Genomic DNA, 17,125 nt, shown 5'->3' with positions numbered 1-17,125 from the left:
TACTCCCCTTTAAGGCAGGGGGGAACATGTTACTTCACATAGAAACAAGGACACTTTTAAGAGTAAAATATAGCACTATTAATAACTGCATCAGGATCACAGGTGTAAATCAGGGTTGTTATGGGCAAACTAGATGCCATGGTCACCCTAACTATAATTTCCATTTCCTCTGATGCTCCTTCTGCTGCTCTTCACTGCCTCTCTCCCTTGCTGTTATTTATCAGCTGCCTCCTGGGGACTCATTCTTCAAAGACTAGTTCAGTATCTTCCTGTTCTCCCAAGACCCAAGATAATCTCCTGATTATCTTGTCACTTTTCTCATAATCCACATTTTGGAGGTCAGGACTCTCAACCTCCAGTCTGGATCCTGTTTTCTTGTCCTCAGCAGAGGCACCAAATTTCTCTTCCCGGTCCTCTATACTTACATACGTGTCACTCAGAATTCCCTCTTATATAAGTTATTCAACCCCAGTGGAATCCCAGGTCTCTGTATTGCTCTACTTCCCTCTTGGTCAGTACCTGACCTATTAGTATTCTTCTCTGTATAGCTTACTCAATCGTTGTTTCAATCTATTTCTTTTAACTGAAGATCTTTGATCAGTCTCCCAGCTCCCTACCTGCTGGAATTTCTACACTGGACGCACGTGGTTCATTTTGTTTCCAGATTATACCTGGGCTCTGAGACTGGCTATTGTTTCAGCATGGAGCACACTGGTGGCTTACTTGTGGTCACCAGCCTCAACTGGTTCCTCTATTTCACCCATCAATTTTCCATACTTTTTTAAAGTTAGTCTCTCTCATATTCTTTGTAGCAACCTATTCCAAGCTTATTCACTCTTTTCTTAAAACTTGGAATACAGTCACTTTTCCTTTCACTCTTAATAAATAATACTGATATCTTCTTCAAACCCTCCCCAACTCCCCATTATGTCAACTAACAAACTTATTTGCATCTGCATCCACCCTTTCTTGCTTAAGTACAGAGGTTATCTCCTTATCAGGAACTAATTATTTCACTTGTGCTCTAGGTTATTATTTTTTTCTGTCTCCTCAGGAACTTCACCAATTTGCTTCTATCTTCAATCTCTAAATCGTTATTGACAGCTTCTCATCAGCACTGAGGGATGCTGATGTCTTACACAAAAAACCAAAACTTTCCTCAACTACACATCCTCCTCCAGCTACTAGCCTCTGCCTTTACTTTTATAGCCAAACTCAGGGACATTCCTGCTCCATACAGCCTCTCTCCCTCACTTATTCTCTCAACTCTGATCTGTTCTTTGCTGTCATCACTACAGGCAGCATTTGTTGCAGTTAATTTCTTTCTCTCTCTTTCTCAGATCTCTAGGTTTCCATCTCAGATCTCTGAATGGTTCCATTTAGACAGCTTATCTCAAAAATATCGCTGTCCCTCACAAATCTCCATAAGCAAGCTAGCCTGGTTGAAGCTGAATATCCATTGAGGTTCTAAAGCAGGCCAAAGGCTGAGTCTATAATATTCTCAGGGGTCAGAAGAGAAATTTGGCCAAAGGACAAGAGTCATGTACACAGTGGTATGACCTTAGGGAGCTTCACTGTTCAGGGTCTGGCCTTTAGCCTTGTGGGGTAGCAGAAATTCAAGTTCCTAGCTGTACTACTAACTAAAAATGTCTAAACTCATAATACATGGTTGTACAAAATCCAAGAAACATCATTTATTCATAAAGAAAAACATAATTGCCAAGTTTGTTCTTGCCATGTAGGAAAATGACATGAAGAGTGAAAATATCACAAAGTTTCTAATGTTGGTTTTGATTTAAGGGCCTCTGTGTATGATAATTTGCCTAATGGTACCAGGTCTCAGAGCCTGTACTGTCCACCTGCACCTCAGGAATGACCTCTGAAGGCAATCTTCCCAAAGACTTCAGAGTAAGGTACTCCTCTCAAATTCATATTACATTGTGAAAAAGATGACCATTTTAAATTTTTGCTGTCTAGGTTTAATTGGCTTGGTTAAATATTTAACTAGCTTTCTGTTAAGCATTCATCCTCAAACATAAATACCATTGTTGTTTAGTTGCTAAGTTGTGTCTGACTCTTCTGGGACCCAATGGACTGTAGCCCACTAGGCTCCTTTGTCCATGGGGATTTCTCAGGCAAGAATACTGGAGTGGGTTGCCATTTCTTTCTCTCGGGGATCTTCCAACCCAAGGATTGAATTGGCACCTCCTGCTTGGCAGGTGGATTCTTTACCACTGAATCACCAGGGAAACCTAATGTAAATATTCAGTTCAGTTCAGTCGCTCAGTCGTGTCCGACTCTTTGTGACCCCAATAATCACAGCACGCCAGGCCTCCCTGTCCATCACCAACTCCCGGAGTTCACCCAGACTCACGTCCATCGAGTCAGTGATGCCATCCAGCCATCTCATCCTCTGTCGTCCCCTTCTCCTCCTGCCCCCAATCCCTCCCAGCATCAGAGTCTTTTCCAATGAGTCAACTCTTCGCATGAGGTGGCCAAAGTACTGGAGTTTCAGCTTTAGCATCATTCCTTCCAAAGAAATCCCAGGGCTCATCTCCTTCAGAATGGACTGGTTGGATCTCCTTGCAGTCCAAGGGACTCTCAAGAGTCTTCTACAACACCGCAGTTCAAAAGCATCAATTCTTCGGCACTCAGCCTTCTTCACAGTCCAACTCTCACATCCATACATGACCACAGGAAAAACCATAGCCTTGACTAGACGGACCTTTGTTGGCAAAGTAATGTCTCTGCTTTTGAATATGCTATCTGCTGCTGCTGCTGCTAAGTCGCTTCAGTCGTGTTTGACTCTGTGCGACCCCATAGACAGCAGCCCACCAGGCTCCCCCGTCCCTGGGATTCTCCAGGCAAGAATACTGGAGTGGGTTGCCATTTCCTTCTCCAATGCATGAAAGTGAAAAGTGAAAGTGAAGTCGCTCAGTCATGTCCGACTCTTAGTGACCCCATGGACTGCAGCCTACCAGAGTCCTCCATCCATGGGATTTTCCAGGCAAGAGTACTGGAGTGGGGTGCCATTGCCTTCTCCAGAATATGCTATCTAGGTTGGTCATAACTTTCCTTCCAAGCAGTAAGCGTCTTTTAATTTCATGGCTGCAGTCACCATCTGCAGTGATTTTGGAGCCCAAAAAAATAAAGTCTGACACTGTTTCCACTGTTTTCCAATCTATTTCCCATGAAGTGATGGGACTGGATGCCATGATCTTCGTTTCTGAATGTTGAGCTTTAAGCCAACTTTTTCACTCTCCACTTTCACTTTCATCAAGAGGCTTTTTAGTTCCTCTTCACTTTCTGCCATAAGGGCGGTATCATCTGCATATCTGAGGTTATTGATATTAAATATTAGGAAATGTTAAATTATTTTTAAGAATATATTATGAAGATATCAGACCCCTTGTTCATTTCATTTGTTGGCTATTCCATAATGTTTGGGGAAGCTCTTCTGGATTAGGGCAGGTTATTCAAAATGCCCTAAAACAAATTTCCCCCAATAAAGGTATTATTTCTTTTTGATTTTAGGGGAAAAAACCTTCCTATTGAGAGAACAAATGTGTAACTTTTACACCTGTGCAAACTTGGATAGAAAAAAAAACTAATTAAAACAGTATAGGTTTATCCATCTACTCCAATATTCACTGTATTTGTAGATTAAAACAGAAATAAAAATTCTAATCTCACAGGCTTCACTTAATGGGTCCTAGCAAAATGTCCAAATTGACCTTTACTATAAACTGAGAGCTGCTCTCTACTAAGACAAAACCTGTTTCTTGAAATTTAAAATGTCATTGAAGAACACCATAACTATTTAAAATCACAAAGTTCACCACAAAAACTCCTTTATTCTTTGCACATATAGGTGAAGTAAGTCTACAAAAGGGAGGAGTTTGATGCTTCTGTTTCTTGGCGCTATAAATCAGAAATGACCCCCTTTGAAACAAAATGTGCAAATATGCTTGGTGATCCAGAATTTAAAATTAAGTTCTTGTCTATATCTCTTTACTCAAGTCTTCAGAAGGTAGTTATCCTTTAATTCATCCTCAGTGGTTCTCTTGTCTTTGCTTGTTCAGAAGAGCTCAAGGTAAGTACTCATGAATATCTGATGCTAAAGTATTAGATGTCAAATAAGTTCTGTTTCACACACAATTAAGCACTGGTTTTGGTAGAATTCCATGCTGGCACCACATTTGAATAACCTCCTAAGAACATCGTAGACATTCAGTTTTCCTTTCAAATGTTTTCAGTATCAGACAGTATTACGAAATGGGCTGGATTTAACTACAGCAACAGGCTTGTATGATTAATAAATATATTTAGTTATTAAGAAGACAGAATAGCATACTGGTAATTACCATGTGGTTTCTAGAACTTAAAACATATCTTTAAGTCCAGCTCTGACATTGTAGGGCTCTGGCCTAGATAATAATGTCTCCAAGCTTCAATTTCTTCATACGAAATATGTGGCTAGTATTATCCCTCTAACTTGGGGCTTATGATGCCTGGCATAAAATAAATGCTTATAGTGACAACAACAAAACCTATGGCTTTCTTAGTCCCAATGGCACCCCAATTTTGTTGAGATTAGTTGAATCATCAGTTTAAAGTACTGCATTACATTATACAGTATTCTTTTAATACTGTGCCTCAAATAATTGTATTGTTGCTGAATAATTGCTCAGTTTTTATCACAGGTGCCATGAAAAATGTACCTGAGTACCTTGTTTGCTGTGTTTAGTTTTGTTTTTGAGTTGGCTGCCAGAAAGCTACACATTTTGTGGCCTGACTTAAGGAAATGTTTACATGGGAATTTTATGTAGCTTTAGTACTATTCTCACTTAATGTTTTCGCATGTTTTACTTTCTTCTTGCACCTCTAAATTTAATATTATATATGTAAATATAATACTATATATAATTTACTAATTATATAAATGTAAATATATGGTGTTATTGTTAAAGAATCCACTTGCCAACACAGGCAACTCAAGAGACGTGGGTTCATTCCCTGGTTTGGGAAGATCCCCTAAAGAAGGAAATGGCAACCTACTCCAGTATTCTTACCTGGAAAATTCCATGGACAGAGGAGCCTGGTAAGCTACAGTCCATGGGGGTTGCAGAGTCAGACACGACTGAGCAACTGAGCACATGCATTTATATAAATTGAGCACATATAATTATAGAAATTATATAAACATATATCCTTATAAGCTACTTTAAATCAGTCTAGAACAAAGTAGAATAAAAAATATAATAAAAAATGAAGTGCTGTAGATTCTGCATGAAGATTTCTTTCTCAAAAATAGTACACTTGAAAGACACAGTTTTCCAATGAAGCAGTTTCTGGAATATGGTTATGGGACATTTGATGATATCCTAAGTCTACTAAGTGGGACTTTCCCTGGTGTCTAGCACCTCACCATGACGTCAAATTTTCTGTACCTTTATGAAGTTTGAGTAGAGCTTCTGGGGGAGAGATTCTGATGGTGCTATTCTCATCTTCATAATTCATGTCTTGGGACATTTTAGAATGCCAAACTAGCCTCTATTTTGAGCTAACCTTTCTCTAAACCACAAGCCATGAAAACTAGATGACATTTGACTTTACTACCTGAGAGTGACTTGATTCAGTTCCCTCCTTCCATATCTCAAGCCCTCTTTCAGATTCATCAGACAGGAAATGGCTTCCAATACCTATCCCTGTAAGGCTCTTAATTCCCTAGGTTGCCACTATCTGGCTATAAAAAGAGGAAGGTTGAATCCCTGGATTCTTTCCTACACTTACTATTGCTAATGAGTTCTACTTTCTTCCATCGATACAGGACTGTTTAGGGACTTCCCAGGTAACTCAGTGGTAAAGAATCCACCTACCAATGTGGGAGACCTGAGAGACTTGGGTTCAACCCCTGGGTCGGGAAGGTACCCTGGAGGAGGAAATGGCAACCCAGTCTAGTATTCTTGCCTGCAAAACTCCATGGACAGAGGAGCCTAGTAGGCCACAGTTCCACGGGTCACAAAGAGTCGAATAGAATTGAGCATGCACACACACATACAGGATTATTTAAACCTGTGATTAAACTTTGCTAGATGGTGAAACAATTTTACAAAGAGCTGAGGCTTCTCACAAACACCAGGCATATAATTCTGTGAGCTTTTCACAGTATTAAAAAAATCAGGATCATATGCCTATTGGCAATGGTTTGACTACCAAATATTCCTCTTGAGATGCAACCTGCCATCACTTTGCTTTAGACTATGAATATCTCCAGCAGAATCCAACTATTGATGCTATAGATCTCTAGGCTAGTTGGTCCTATGTTCACCTTCCAATTCCAAAGTCAAATGATCACTTTTGATTTTCTTCTTATACTCAGAGGGTGTTTATTATTCTGTATCTAAAGTAATGCTCATGAGACAACGTATTCTTTTACTGTTATCCTCCATTCATGAACTGTGTCTTCAAAATTTGAATCATCTTTTTATTTCCTTGTACTAATATTTTAATTGGAGGTTTCCAATAACCTCAATATACTTTCTTTCTTTGATAATTTCATGACTTGCTAGAAGAATCTTCTTCCCCATGCTTTTTGAATTGTTTTACAAGCGTCATCTATCTGCACTTGTCCAAGTTCCTTCATTTTTGCACTGATCGTACTCATTTCTTCAAATGCTGAACACATCTACATTTTAAAGCAATTATGGAAGTTTCTAATGACATATCTAGAAATGTATACTTTCATTTTCTTTTCCCCAGAAATCTCTCCTGTCTTATCCCCTTGGTCTTAGTTTAACTCCCACGATTTATAATTCTCATTTGGGATAGAGATAGCTTATCACCTGCTCTACATCAAAATGTGCTTTCTAGAAGAAATCTGATATTCTACTGGACTGTGAATTTGTCATAATGCTACCTTTTCTAGGGACATGGGTATGTGCACAAGACCCTTATCAAACTGCAAAGTGACACTCTCAAGAACTGTTCAAAGAAACTACTGTTCAAGGTGGATGGAATGAGAAGACCCCTACCATGTGGGACTCACATGCCAGCGGGACAGACTCCAGACCATCAATGTAGTCACGGAGGCAAAGTTGGAAGATATTTACACACCTTACTTACGAAATGGATTTGATATCTTAGGATGTTTTCTTTGAAACTATGGTTCCATTTAGGGCTTCCTTGCTTCTTCACAGTGCCAATCTAGGTTGACAGGAGAAAGTGAGACCATTGTTCCATATCCTGCTTAAAAAGAGAACAACACTTCAAAGAGAACACCACCACCTGACAAAATAAAACAAGCAATCAGATTTAAAACACTGTGCCTATGTGTGCTTGGCAAACTTAACTTTCTCAGGAATTCAAATAATTTTAGGGCACCTTCTCTGGTTGGTTATGTTCCATATCTACCACAATAAAACTAAACAAGAAAAATCAGTATATAACTAGTTTCCAAAAAATGTCTTCTTTGATATTAGGAAAGTACTGCAGTGTTTCAAATTGTCCCTTTCTTCCCTCTGCTAAAAATAAAACCCAAACTTAAAAACATAAAGTTAATTGCTTGAATAAACAAAAATGAACTTTTAGTCTAATTCTTTTAAAGGGTACTAGGACTTTTAAATCTAAAACAGACAAAATAAATTCTCTGAAGAGAACAATATTAATACCTCATGATGTACCCACCCTTAATCTACTCTGCCTTTTAAAAATGTTCTTTGCTAACAGTACTTAGTAATTACAGAATTAAATCTGTTGCATTCTTTGATAGCTTGGTTTATGAACGATCAGATATTAACATGAAATAATTTATGAAACAGAGAGGTCACATAAATGTATTTTACTCAAAATATTTTTAACCAATTTTACTATTCATACATGTAAAACTTTATATTATCTACTAAGGTATCCACATTCTTCACATGGGTCATAAGACAGAGTCGACCTGTTAACGTTATTTGTAACATGACTTATGAGCCAAGAATTGATCAAATTACTTATGGAATTAGAGTATATCTTTGATCTTGTATACTTTTTGGCCCTTGAAAACAGATTAACACATGGAAGCTAGGTGAGTATGGGGCTAGCTCCATATTCATCCATTTAATAATTACTGAGTACTAACTCCTGTCAAATCCTGTGGTAATTCTGAGAAAACAACAGTTAGCAGGACAGACATAATCTCTGTCCTTAAAAAGATGACATTCTTGCGGGGGGAGTGGCAGGGATTTTCTTTTAAAAACTCAACAAATGAGTAACATTTACACAATGTATAATGAAAGAAATATGCCAGTGTAAGACAGGGATCAGTGTCTGGAGGGAGTTTCATAGGATGGGATAGAAGGGAGGACAAAGAACCAGCTATATGAAAAATGGTGGGGGTGGGGTACGTTTTCTCTCTACCTCCTCAACCCGCCCTCAAAGTGAAAATTTATCCAACTGGATATAGTAGCCAATGAACATACTATTGTATTTTCTTAGGATACATTTTTGTGTTAAGTATAACTATAACAGTACTTTAAAAATGTGTGCAGTTATGGCAAAGGCTGGAAATATAGATATCCTTTGACCTACACAAACAATGTTGAGAAAAACTGTGAACAAAGGGAATTTCTAGTTTATACAAAGGTTTCAGCCCCTGGAGAAGGAAATGGCAACCCATTCCAGTATCCTTGCCTGGAAAATTCCATGGATGAAGGAGCCTGGCAGGCAAGAGTCCATGGGGTCACAAAGAGTTGGATATGACTGAGAGACTTCACTTTCTTTTCCTTCCCAAAGTGGAACTGTTGAGTTTCAGAGCCAGGATTATTTGACTGCAAAGGATGAAACGGAACCCTAGTCTTTGTATGTAAACATGGTCTTGACTTCTTTGGCATGAGTTTGATATACCATGATCTTCAAATGAGAAAGGAACTTCAGATGTTAAGAAGAGGGAAGCTTCCCCAAATGATCTAATTCTCACAAGGGACCATGAGATCTTTGCCATTTTAAAATTTGGGAATCACTGCCTCCTGCCCAAATACCCATCCTTGGGGAGACAGGGCCATCAAATGTCAAGTGTCTGAATACTTGGCCACTAGAGGGAGAGAGTGTGCCTCTGGTGATTAGGGAGCCAATGAAAGGAACTCAGGAGAAGGATAGGCTTTCAAGGGAGCTAAATTAAGCTCTAACGAGCCAGGGGCAAAGACTCTATCAGCTGTGGTGGCTTTGGGGAACTTGAAGATGATTCCTTAGAACTTCACAACGAATCCACTTCTACTAACAGAATTAAATTGCTTAAACTATCCAGACACTTCATTTTAATTCTGAATATGTTTTAATTCATCTTTTCTAAGGACCTCCACAACTTTCAACACTTCGGCTTAGTCTAGAAAAGTTATGTTACCCTTTGTATACTGGGAATTTTATATATTAAGAACATTTCAATCTTGTATGATAATTTAAGATTAAAATTTTTGCTATCTATTCGGATGATTAGAATGATTTGTGGAGTTCTATGGTCTTTCCCAAATATAACTTTAGGAAAATCACTTTTATTTAGATAATTGACAGGTTAAAAAACAAAAAACAAAAACAAACAAACCTGCTTTACCATCACATAACTCACAGCTGTTCTTAAAATCGTCTTAAAATTTGTTGTTAGCCTGAGTCCAAATGATTTGCTCTCCAATGAAAACTGTTTAATCTTGTTTACAGCACAGCACCAACCACCATTTTCCATGATTTAAAAAACAAGCTTCTTAGTACAGCTGTTTAATAAATCCAACAAATGAAGTAAACTTTAAAAAAGGAATTCATTAAAAATATTAAATAAAGTTTATACAAGTCACAGGATGTCCATGATTTAGTGTGTATCAATATGAAAAGAATTCCTTCCCAGTCTCCGAATCTAAAGACATTATCCAAAATTTCCCAGATATACAGAGTGATGCTTAAGATACAGTTGACGATTTTATTTTCAATGTATCATTTCTCTTCTCTCAGCAGAGAGAAAAAAAACCTCAGCAACTATTTCTGGGATTCTTCAAAGGAGTAGGAGTACAGCGCCTGCTCCTACTCTTTCAGCATTGATTTTCTACACAATCTGTGATATGGTTTCTCAGAAATGCTGTTTGGCAGTGCTGAAAATTTCACGTGTTTTCAAACTTAAGCCATCCAGACTACACAGTTCAGTATTTTCAGCTCCTTTCATTTTCCTTTTCCCTTTAATTATAGAAGTCTCTATTCCCTCTTTTTGCAACTGCGGTCAGAAAGATGCTACATGCGACTGTTTGCAGAAAGAACGTTTTTGTTTTTTGTTTTTTTCTTCTCATGACGATTCACAGAAGTTCTTCCCAAATACAAAAGCTGCGCTATAGCTAACTGATGACACTGAGAGACAACGCTTTACTCCTAACAACTTTTTAGACCCTTACCCGTTCATTCTTTGACTGCGGAGGATATGCCACATGCCCGGGGTGAAAAAGCAAGTAGACACTCTAATTTTAAACTTGCACTGTAAAGCACTTTCAAAATAGTAATAGTTGAGCTGCATCTCAGACCTGACTTTCCTGCTCAATCCATTCCCCAGGACCCCTCTCTCCTGCTCCGAGTCCGGGTTGGTCGGGCGCCGGTTTCTGAAATCGCACCGCACAGTTTATTGCGAAGCTGAGTGGGTGGGTCCACGCGCAAACCCAGACTCCGGCCAGGACGCCGAGCCCGGAGCTCCGCGTCGCGCGCCTAGATCTCGGTCCCGCGCCCTTCGCCCGGCCTCACCACAGATCCCAGTTTGAAAGAAAACTTCACGAGGCCGAAATGAACCTCCCCTGGTCGCTGCAATTCTTCCTTTCGAGCCGGCAGAAAACGTGAGATTGATTACGACTCGGGGAGGAGTGGATGGGGGAGGCTGCCGGGGCACTCTCGGAAGCGGGTTACCTGGTCCCCACCCCCCCGCCCCGGCTTGGGGGGCGGGGTCCGCCGTCCGGGGGCGCCCGGCCAGGGGCGACGCGGCCCGGCGCGCGGGTGGGCGCGAGGGAGGGAGCGCGTCGCGGAGCCGCCGGGGCAGCACTTGTCCTGTAATCGATTGCCGAGCGCGCCGAGCGGCCCAGCGCGCAGAGACGCGCACACGCGCCTCGCCAGCCCGCGCACACACACATACACACACGCACACACAAGCACAAGCGCCCCGGCCCCGCACACACGCGCGCGCGCGCGCACGTCCGCCCGCGCCCAGGGCCCCGCCACCCGCCGCCAGCCCGCCCTCCGCCCGCGGCGTCTGCGCGAGCCCGGCCGGCGGGGGAGATGTGCTCTGGCTCCGGCGGATCGGTTTCTCGGGGTTTGACCAGCTGTCCCGGGCTAACCCTGCTTCTCGCTGAAGATGGAGGAAGTAAAAACAGGATTACCCTTAGCTACAGATCCACTGCCTTAGTTTCCACCACCAACTGCAGTGCACAAACACACGTTAGGCACAGGAAAGAAAGAAAGAGAGAGGACACACTAACAGTAAACACAAACAAAAGGGTGATGGGATTATTTTACTGCATGCACTGCTGAGGTAAATCTCCGCTTGGCTTTTGCGTGGTGAAGAACAGCTCTTGTTTTATTTGTCTTCTGATTCATAGATTATATATAATATGTGTATCTGATTTTCAAGGTGGGGGGAGTGTTTTCAAAGTTAAGTGTAATGATATAGCATCTCGTTTTGCACCGTGATGTGATCAAATGACTTGTTGCTGTTAACCAGTAATAATAAGATATAGATACTATAGATATTTTTTCTCTGGGAGGGATGCATTGTGGTTATGATTAGGCTAATGATTTCTGTAAAGGACGCTCAGGGAATCGGGTTGAAGATGATGTCTTCTGCCTTAATTTATCGTCCCCTGCTTATAATCTGTTTCTGGGATGTTAATCGATTAATCAGTTCTCATCTCTATAGCTGTCATGGATTTGGACTTGTTTTGCTTTGTTTTAACTTGAATTCCAAGAAAGGTGGGGTAGCTTGGAATAAATTGCAGCTGTGTATCTATCCCAGCTATAAGGGAATATCCAAATCCTGTTGGAATTAAACAACAACAACAAGCTGGTATGACACGTAAAAAGGCAGCAGTTAAATCACTTTGACAGGTTCTGGTGTGGGCGAAAGAGATGGACTTAAGATTTAATTTATTATTACTATTTTGCCAAGGGCGAAAAACTGTCCTGTGAAGTTGGCCTAGGTTCTTTGCTGGGTTCCCCCTGACTGTCCCTCCCCTATGCCCCCCCCCCCCCCTTCTTTCAGTTTTCTTGTCTTAGCTTTTGGTCGATTCTTAAGGAACCGGTGGATCAAGTTTTTTCTCTTCTTGTTAATCGCATTGCTGTAGCACTGACTGACCTCCCTCCCTCTCTCTCTTTTTTTTTTCCTCTTTCCTGAAAGTACGTGGTGCCATTCCTGAGTGACTTTTCCTACTAGACCATCCCAAAGGGACGAGGGGGAGGGGTGAAGGAGGAGGAGGTGGTGGTGGAGAAGAAGGGGGGTGTTCCTTCTCTCTCATTTCTTGGTTTTGTTTATCAGCCGATCTGTTTGCTGGATTTGGGCTCGGAATGACCCACCTGTAAAGTGCTTTTCCTTCCTCCTCGCCTTGAACTCTGCAGGGGGCTTGGCTTGGAAGGGGCAAGGGAGGGAAAGAGAGAAGGGGGAAACACAAAAAACTTCTTTCTTTCTCTCTCCGTTTATCTTCAGCACGACATTGTCACCTCCTCTTTGAGGGGTTAGAAGAAGCTGAGATCTCCCGACAGAGCTGGAAATGGTGATGAATCTTTTTTAATCAAAGGACAATTTCTTTTGTATGTACATTTCGTTTCTCTTTCTCCTTTTCTTTCTTTCCTTCTCTGAGGGTTAATAATCTTTTCATTGATGGGGCAGACTTCTTTCGCTTCTCCCTGACGTTTCTTTCTTAATATGTGTGTGTTAAATGTGTACATTTTTAAAGAGATAAACTCATTTGTAAAATATCCGAAGAAACTGCTCCCCTTTTAAACTTTATGGATGCCTTTCTTTAAAGCCTTATGTAATCATAATTTGAAAGAATTTGGTAGCAGTACAGCAGGTTGAAATTTAAGTGCTGTGTAGTGACTGAGTTGGGAATTTGATCTGATTATTCCATAAAGAAGAAAAGTTTTTTTTTGGGGGGGGGGGTGGTAGGGAGGGGTGGTGGTGAAGAAGGGGAGGGGAGGGAGAAGGGAAGTGGTTTTGGAGACAAGAAGTGAAGCTGCCTGTTTTCCAGTAAGTAATGGAGAAATTCCAGGAGCCAGGGCTAAATATACTTGGCGATCAATACAGAAATGGCTCATTGTGAATAATTTAGCTGCTGGTGCAGTGAGAGTTTTGAAACTAAAGGCAAAAAGGACCAGGGCCAAAGGAAAAAAAAAATAAGTAAAAATCATCTCAGGACATGTCAATTCTTTAAACTTTTTTCTTCAAAGAATACAGTTAGCTTATCGATCTTTTCATTATGTGGAATCAAAGCTAGGGGGTGTCATCTCATACAATTTATTTTTGTTTCTGAGAAGTAAGTTCTTCTTTGTGTCATTGGTGCATGAAAATAATTCCCCAAACTTTATAAAAGTGATCTCCTTCCCCACAGCAAAAAGTATATGAATTTTTTCAAATTGGAATGTATTAAGTAGTCTCGGCATTAGTACCCAACCATGGTCTGGCAGTAAATTAAGGTTATATTGAACAGGTGCTCACACAGAACTTGGGGCTGGCTAAAATGTCAATACAAGCCGGGCAGTTGGGTAACTGCTGCAGAAACCTTCCAGAGGTACTTGGGCACGAAGTTGTTTTGTTTTGTTTTTCCTGTTTGTTTGTCCTCCCCCCTCCCTGTTAGAACATGATGAACCAACTTGCAACAATTGTGAATAGAGCTATCTGTATACTCGGAAAGTCCTCAGACTGCAGCTTGATTGTAGGAAGTAGTGAATGGTAAAATACTTCAGTCCCAGTTAAAGCGGGCACATTTGAGGTGTATCCCCTTCCTCTTTTTTTCCCTCTAAACTGAGTCAATTCTGATGGAAAGTCATTACTTTCTCGATACAGCCCATCTCACAGCACACTTATCTTTCCTATCCTATCTCCAGCAGGAATCAGATCATTTGCAGAAAGAGTTCAGTGACTTGCAAATGAGCACATGCAGTACACCATAGTATGTTTCTTGGGCACAGGTTGCAGCCGCAGCAACGTGGGCTAACTGCTTGGAGCTTCATATAAGTTAAGCATTTAATGGCAGAGACTGAAAGGAATCCTTGTGTTAAGGGTATAATCTTTTGTATTGCAGCACTGCACATTGACTATGGAAACAGAGGCTATTGATGGCTATATAACATGTAAGTATTCATTTTCATTCATCTGTTACTGGTAAATAAAAGCATGTTTGTTACCTGTATTTTAACTTCTGAATTGGAAATTTTTATCAAGAATTGTATACTATTACTGTCTGTTCACAGTTTCACCTTGTAAATGAGTTTGAGAAAATAGCAGGAAAGTGACATAAGAAGGAACTATAGATACATACTTGCCATATTAAGGGTATTATTTCAGCCAGTAATAGTTTAGCAGATCAAAACTTTCCTACTTGATTCTTTTCACTTAAGTTTAGACTAGGTTGGGTTACATATATGTCTACTAATATGGCATGTACTAAATATTTAGTACTCTGTTACCTAATTTTTCAGACACAGGATATGAAAGAGAATTAGCTCACTTAAGTTGATTTTTTTTTTTAAGCAAACTCTCAAACATCCAACTCTCTGGCCAACGTTTTGAAAATACTCATTAAAAATACCGGGTGCTTAATGATTAAGTTAGATGTTAAAGAAAAATTTTTTTCAAGTAGAAGATCCTTTAGAAATTAACTACTGCATTTGTCCTTATTTTACAATTAAGATGAATGTGGTAGTGAAATTTTATAAATGTTTTATTGTGTGCTGGTTGTGGCTTTTCATCATTTCATTCATTTATTATATATTTCTAAATAACTCTTCCTTATAATTTTTTGAGGGAAAAATGTATTTCATTAAAATTTCAAGACTATGCATGCTTTTGCATATATGATTACAAAGTTGGTAATTAGATTTTAGGTGACAGTGAATAGAGACCAAAAGATTTTATTTTGTGAAAACAGGTGACAATGAGCTTTCACCTGAAAGGGAGCACTCCAATATGGCAATTGACCTCACATCAAGCACACCCAATGGACAGCATGCCTCACCAAGTCACATGACAAGCAGTAAGTCTTCATTTTATGATTTTTTTTTTCCTATTTCTCTAGTGATAGACTTGAATTTGTTAGGTCTGTAGGGTCCACTCACATTGTGGTGTAGCTGCTGCTATAGATTTTGCTAAAGAAAGAACAACACAGATTTATTCCTGCTCATTTTGGTATCATAAAACATGAGCCTCCTCACTAGTCTGAACTATCCCAAGGTGGCATTTGGGAGCTGGTGCTTACCTGTATCAGGTAAGAAATGTTAGGCTTTGCTGGTTATTCTTTTGTTTTGCCAGGTTTATGACGATTTATTTTTTGTTGTTGAGTAAAAAAACTATGGAAACATGTTACTTCATAGTAAAAAAAAAAAAGAAAAGGAAAAAATTATCTTCTCTTGCCTTGGCACAAAGCTAATACATTAGTGGTAGAATCGTAGTGTTAGTTGCTTTTTTAAGAAAACGTGGAATTTCTCCTCCAAAGCATTGGAAGTAATATGTGACTGAAAATTTGTAGAACTCATTTACATCCATTTCTCTGACGAAGTGAAAGCATTTTGTTTTAGGCTGTCAGAAAAGAACTGAGAAAATTTGGAAGGATATTTTGAACTTGCTGGAATAGTTTTGGCTACTGTTTTTGATAAAGAGTCATTCTTGATATCAAGATATAGCAAACATTGTTTCTGTGTAATAAAAAAGCAACTTGCATGCTGTCAGTGACAGAAGATAAATACTTTATTAAGGATTTGGTTTGTTTTCTCTTAATTACGATGTTTCATAAGTTGTCAAGTGCACATGCTTTATTACTCCTACTTAAACTTAATTTGAAATCTGTTTCCCTTTACTTCTGATATGTGTTATATTCTTATATAGAAGGGACATCTGACTTCCATCTAAATGCAATTTAATTTAAAAGCTTTCTATTTGGGTGACATGTGAAGGAAAGGCATTTTCTTTTCTTTTTAAAGAAGATTTAATAACAAGAAAACTGAATCATATGATGAATTATGAGCATATTCTTAATATGTTAATTCTGATTATCTTGAGAGAACAAATTTTTCTTTCCACTTCCCTCTTATAGCTTTCAAAACTAGAGTTTGTTGTAAAGTTACTAGCTTCATAGGTAGTTAAGTCTTCTGAATTATAAGCAACAGTATATAGAGTACTGGTAAATACATTTTGCAGTTTGTTATCTTTAAGCGACTCTAGCTATTGACTTGAAAGTTTGAGCTGTATGAACTTGCTTTACTTTTTTAAAAGTTTTCTTTGTTTTTATTAATGGGAATCACTTCCTAGGAAGATTTCATTCTAGAAGCAGTCACTGAAATTCCTTTATCACAGAGGAAGAAAAATTAATAGTAAGGGAATGCATGTTAAATTATAGTGCTAATCTCTTGTAATGGATCTTGTAGCATTAATTAATTTTTTTGCTAGTTGACTATTAATTTGATAAAAGTTACATACTGTTGCAATATAGAGAGTATAATTTTTACATTTTAACATTTAATGTGACTAGGTCCTTGGCAATATAGATTTTTATTTTTCAGATAATTTTCATTTAATTTCCTAAAGCATAAAGATAGATTGATATGCAGTTTCTGTTAGCTTAATATTTAGCTTAATATTGTCTTTAGAAACGTTGAGTGTAAGGGGTAGGTAATAATAGGTAATCAGACTTTGTTATCCCTGAGCCACCACTAGAATATCAGCAGGAAAATGCTTGTTAATTGGTTAATTAGATCCTTTCTTTGTGAATTTGATTTTGGTTTTGAAGTAATCCTTTCTAAAAGGCAGTTCACTCTTATTTTGAATAAACATTGCAGAGTTGTAGACATGATCAATTTGGACAAATAAGAACTGTGCTTTTGATCTTTGAATTTTTCTCACCCAACAACAGTAAAA

At 39.1% G+C, this 17,125-nt stretch overlaps 1 protein-coding gene across 12 annotated transcripts in view; it reads left to right on the top strand.

Annotated features, from left to right (window-relative positions):
• Positions 1 to 10,704: 10,704 nt before the first annotated feature.
• Positions 10,705 to 17,125, top strand: part of IKZF2 (IKAROS family zinc finger 2) — a 186,827-nt gene continuing 180,406 nt past the window's right edge. For 2 of the 12 annotated variants that reach the window (XM_025278199.3, XM_025278186.3), the window contains exons 1-4: positions 11,296 to 11,533; positions 12,701 to 12,767; positions 14,298 to 14,346; positions 15,144 to 15,248. In XM_025278199.3, coding sequence (XP_025133984.1) covers positions 12,765 to 12,767; positions 14,298 to 14,346; positions 15,144 to 15,248 — 157 coding nt within the window. In that variant the 5' untranslated portion in view covers positions 11,296 to 11,533; positions 12,701 to 12,764. Of the gene's footprint in view, positions 10,845 to 11,295; positions 11,534 to 12,180; positions 12,198 to 12,294; positions 12,394 to 12,522; positions 12,573 to 12,700; positions 12,805 to 14,297; positions 14,347 to 15,143; positions 15,249 to 15,272; positions 15,480 to 17,125 lie in introns of those variants that run through there. The other 10 variants (XM_025278187.3, XM_025278191.3, XM_025278190.3 and 7 more) reach the window with 10 other exon arrangements.

This window comes from Bubalus bubalis, chromosome 2 (assembly GCF_019923935.1).
Source record: "Bubalus bubalis isolate 160015118507 breed Murrah chromosome 2, NDDB_SH_1, whole genome shotgun sequence".
NCBI lineage: Eukaryota > Metazoa > Chordata > Mammalia > Artiodactyla > Bovidae > Bubalus > Bubalus bubalis.
The sequence above is the reverse complement of the archived record's forward strand: the minus strand, read 5'-3'. Positions and strand labels throughout refer to the sequence as shown.